The sequence below is a fragment of the Ammodytes marinus genome, assembly GCF_949987685.1.
Source record: "Ammodytes marinus genome assembly, chromosome: 21".
NCBI classification, from domain to species: domain Eukaryota; kingdom Metazoa; phylum Chordata; class Actinopteri; order Uranoscopiformes; family Ammodytidae; genus Ammodytes; species Ammodytes marinus.
Genome location: NC_137225.1, coordinates 20423864 through 20428863, shown reverse-complemented (window position 1 = coordinate 20428863; position 5000 = coordinate 20423864). Strand labels below are relative to the sequence as shown.

General features: G+C 40.2%; 1 protein-coding gene across 1 annotated transcript in view; it reads left to right on the top strand.

Moving 5' to 3' along the window:
• gad2 (glutamate decarboxylase 2) overlaps positions 1 to 3300 on the top strand; it is a gene marked incomplete at both ends in the record, with an annotated part of 10126 nt that extends 6826 nt beyond the window's left edge. Inside the window, 5 exons of the mRNA XM_080050083.1 lie at positions 759 to 829; positions 925 to 1003; positions 1112 to 1261; positions 1806 to 1913; positions 3193 to 3300. Coding sequence (XP_079906209.1) covers positions 759 to 829; positions 925 to 1003; positions 1112 to 1261; positions 1806 to 1913; positions 3193 to 3300 — 516 coding nt within the window. The remainder of the gene's footprint in view (positions 1 to 758; positions 830 to 924; positions 1004 to 1111; positions 1262 to 1805; positions 1914 to 3192) is intronic.
• Positions 3301 to 5000: the final 1700 nt, after the last annotated feature.

Here is a 5000-nt window from a genome sequence, read left to right as displayed (position 1 = left end):
GGACACCTCTATTAAGAGACATAAATGGCCTTATCTATCATCCCTCAACCGGCTCAGATGGGAAGAAAACATCAGGCTTCTGTCAGAATGTGTGCTTTATGTGGATGCACCTACCATTGTGTTTGGCAGTCTCTTTACTCTCTATAGTAAACATTATGATGCTGCAGAATACCGACATGCATGCAAAAATATCCACACCTGCATCTCACATTTTGACCTTAAACTTATTTGGGAGGGAAGATGCTGATATCCAATTATCTATACTGTACATATGCAGTGTGTTACATGACTGAAACATTCATTTGCATTTCCCCAAAGCCCAATGTGGTGTATTCTAAATTTGTTCTTGTCTAAAAACTAAAGACATTTAGTTTACTCTAAAAAAAAAATTCTGGTAAAGGTAGTATAAAAGGCTTTGCCAATTTAACCCTATGTATTACAGACGGGACTTGCAAGAGACAGATTTTTAAAAGAATGGTCAAAATCAGTGTAGCAGAGGCTGTCATATCTGTACTTTAATTCCCATGGGAATGAGGCAAAGCTCTACAAACCCTGGATCTTACATTTCCCATAATGCAACTTGATATGATCTATTGTTAGACCCTCCACACTGGCTGAGAAGTGAATTGACTTTGCGTGGGAAATTAGCAGAATGTCCCTTATATAAAAGGTTGCACCTAACTATATGTGGACAGTTGTTACCGTGCTAAATGTCCCATAGTGTCACATGTATGTTAATGGTCTCTTTGTCCTGTCAGGGTGCGTGGGGAGGAAGTCTCCTCATGTCCAGGACACACAGGTGGAAGCTGGATGGAGTTGATAGGCAAGTGTAATTTGAATATACTAGAAGTGAACATGCATTGTAGGGAATGTTGCGTGATGCTCTTTATTTTAATTTTAATTTTTTGTTTTTGTTTCCTGCAGGGCCAATTCAGTCACATGGAACCCACACAAGATGATGTCAGTCCCTCTGCAGTGTTCAGCCCTGCTGATCAGAGAGGAGGTAGGCCTGATGATCCTATTCAACTAAAATCACACTGTGAATACTGTCTGTTTGTGTTTTTATTCTCTGGTGGTCATCATAAAACACTGTGTATATGTGTCTCCACAGGGTCTGATGCATAACTGCAACCAGATGCACGCCTGCTACCTGTTCCAGCAGGACAAACACTACGACCTGTCCTACGACACCGGGGATAAGGCGCTGCAGTGTGGACGCCACGTCGACATCTTCAAGCTCTGGCTCATGTGGAGAGCTAAGGTAAAGAGAGAAAGCTAATGTGGAAATAAGCTCTCTGGCACATATTTTCACATGCAGTTCTTTGAAATGCAGTAATACGTCCTGCACGGGTTACATTATTACAATTAATAGTATCACCGTTGGTTTCGGGGATTTTTTGCTCAAACATATACATTTTAAACCTGATTTTATTCGTCTTTTAACCAAAGCAATTCACAGAAAACATGGTTTAACATTTGCATAACATTTTAACATGCTACCAGAAGGGTTTGGCTCATTGTATTGGAGTAAACCAATTAGTTTTTTGTCTTCAATTCAAGTCTTGGATATTTAAGCTCTAATAGATGTTCTTATAGGCTCCTTGATTTGGTTATGGCACCATTATTTCCATTGAAACATATATGTGCATTACAGATGTATAAGTGCCATGTGACTGAATTAAACGGCAACTTGTATTGTTATTGATATTGTGTTATTGATATTGTGATTTACAATAATTCATAAAAGTGAATTTGTCTAATTTGAATGTTTTAAAACTAACAGATATGCATCTTTCCTTGGACAGGGCACTATTGGGTTTGAGGCTCAGATTGACAAGTGTCTGGAGCTGTCCCAGTATCTCTACAACAAGATCAAAGACAGGGAAGGATACGAGATGGTCTTTAATGGGACAGTAAGTACTGTCATGTTTGCTCTCCACAAATTCATACACATCTAGTGAAACGTAGCTAACATTAGTCCAACTTGCTTCTGTTTCCTCTGTGTATTCAGGGTCATTATGGGTGACTTGACTGTCACGCAGCGTGCTCTGGCTTTGTATTGGATGAATGCCATTCTTACCTCTAGCTGCCAGTGTAATGTGCTGCTATTATACTTAATGAATGGCATAACGGCCTGTAATTGCTCATATGCATATGAATAGCCATGGTGTCTGAAATATCCTCTACCGAGCAACACAAACATATGCGGGCACGCTGACTGGGTTATTAAGCTAAAAAACTCCTTTTATAAAAGAAGTGCTTGGATAGCCAGAGTCATTTATAAGGAGCGCTCCTTAATGTTTCAAGGCTTATTGTTTTCCTGCTGAGGCACAAAGGGCTACGAGCGTCATCACCCAAATGATGGGTAAAAAGCCAAGTCCTCTGGGCGCCGGCCCAGGTGCTCACTTGTCTGTGCCTCCCATTGAGCCGTTACATCAATCTGATGGTGAATGTACTGCAGCCGAACCAGCCCAGCTGTATGAATGAGGCTGGTGTGCATGGCTAGTCAGCTGTTGGTAATGGATGCTTTTCCACCGACAGGCAGGCAGACAGACAGACAGGCTCGCTGCTTTTGCCTCGCTTCAGATGCCAAAAAATAGAGCAGCGTGGGGCTTTTAGACGGATAGAGAGAATCTGAGAAGAAGGCAGGATACCTGTCCGACGCTGGGATGAACTAATGGATTTCCTTTTTGAGCTGTGAAAAGCCATTCTCAAGAATCTGCTGTGGCTTGGGGAAATGGATGGAGTAGAGTTACTTTTGCACTTTTTATTTTGAGGCAAGGTGATTTGGTAAATGTGTGCATTTGCACTGCATATGTATACTGTTTGTATATGCATACGTGTTATATCTATTATGTCTACTTGCACATAGGACAGGGTTATTTGTTTAAAAGAAAAATCATAATAAAATTGATGAGAGCTGTCAGACTGAGCACACACAGTGAAGTTGTGGGTCATAAATCCCGTTAATGTAAAAGTATTGATAGCAGCTTTAAATACTTGGGCATTTTATTTTAAATATGCCTTTAATTTCCTCAAGTCACATTGAAACGGTCTTACATTTTTACAAATTAGACCACCCCTGGTAGTGCCATAGACAAGAAACTTTTTAACTTAATTTTGACAAAAAAATCTTGCAAAGACAATTAGACATTTGGTCTCATGTCTTGTCCCCTCTGTGTGTCCCCACAGCCTCAGCACACCAACGTCTGCTTCTGGTACCTGCCTCCTGGGATCCGCCACATCGAGGACAAAGAGGAGAAAAAGAAAGAGTTAAGCAAGGTGGGTGAGCGCAGATAAGAAAACCTGTCTATAATATCCAACAAAAACACCTTCCCTTTGCACCTTTAATTTGCCTCACAAGCATGTCAGTCCTATCCAGCCTGACCCACACATGTCTAATTAGGGACAACTAGGATGTCCACTTACACTCAGGATTAAAGATGGAGTCAGCAATTCTGTAGAACGCTTGTTATCAAAATCACTTTTTGTTAAAATCAGTGAATGTCTCCTCACCATTCACTTCTTATCCGTACTGTGTGGCTCTGTAAATGTGCATGTTTCTATGGTAGGCCCCTTTGTTTACACACCCTTTGCTTATATACCAGTTTACAGAGCCTAGGCTGTGTATTAACACCAGATTACAAAAAATTACATTGGCGTGCACAGTATATACACTTTCTAGACTGTAACAGTCTTAAAATAGGACACACTGCCACAGAGGAAGGGTATCACAGGCCAGACTTAGAGGGACTGAGGCTATTCAGTTAGCTAAAGTGGCGTCCATTCAGAGGTCCCCACAGCAGCAGGAGACTACTAATTGACTATTAGCACAAACAGATGGTGTGCGTGCTCGCCATACAAAGCGCTCTCTACTCTCTCCTTCACTGTAAAGCCATCAACCATACATCGTTGCCATGTTTGTCATAGCAAATCAAATGAAGCGATTCCATTTTGTTTTAAAAAGTTTTGCTAGAAACAACACTGTGGATACGGCTCGCTGAACCTGCGTGTTTGGCCTGCAGCTCACTCTTTTCCACAGACTCTTGACACACGGATTGAGGGATGACGTAATGTGTTTTCCGATTTAGCTCTGAGCTTTTTTTCCTCGATTTCCACTCTTGCCTTAATGATTACTTCTAAAGGACAAGGGTAACTGGAAAATGGTCAAAAGACGTGATTTGACAGAAGTCTGCAGCTGCTGATGGATTGTTTACAGAAATTGCAGGGCCTGCCAGCTGCGACGGGACACCTGCAAAAGATTTAAAAGGAATGACCGATTATGTGATGAGAACTGCAGCACTGGCCATAGCACGGCAGTCTTTATATAGCCTACTGTACTGTTGGATCCTTTAGTTAATCCTTTCGTAAAAAAAAATATAATTGTCCTGCATTTGAAATTCAGCTTGAGCTCAATATTATACTCACTGTGCAAAATGGCCCTGAAAAAGAAATGGAACCCAAGGTCTCAAAATATGATTTATTTTGAAGGGCTCTCCTTCATCATCATTTCAAGTAGATGATGACTTCACATAAATCCCAGTATAGTTTAAGTTAAAGCACCTGTTAGGGTATGTGAGGCCTTTTATCTACACCAATGTGTCATATTAGATCAGTTGTTGATATATTTTGTGTGCAAAACAAGTTCATTATTTGTAAAAAGTACAATATCAAATAATAGTTATAAATTATTGAAACTCATTTCACCTTCAATTAAACTTTGTGTTCGTGTTAACTTTGTTTGAATTTTTTTTTTTTTGCCGACCGCAGATTGTTTGCAGATGACTCAACATTTTCATTCTTCGAAAATCAATTATATTGTTCCAACAAGCTGCATTGTTCCAACCTCTGGCAGTTTATTGATGAGAAAAATTAATGAGAAACAACATAAAAATCAAGACGTAATCAGTCAGTAGAAACAAAGCCTGAGTGTGCAATCTGGAGACAGACTTAGAGGAATAGTTTGCGTTCCTAGACATTTGGATAACTATATATGCTTT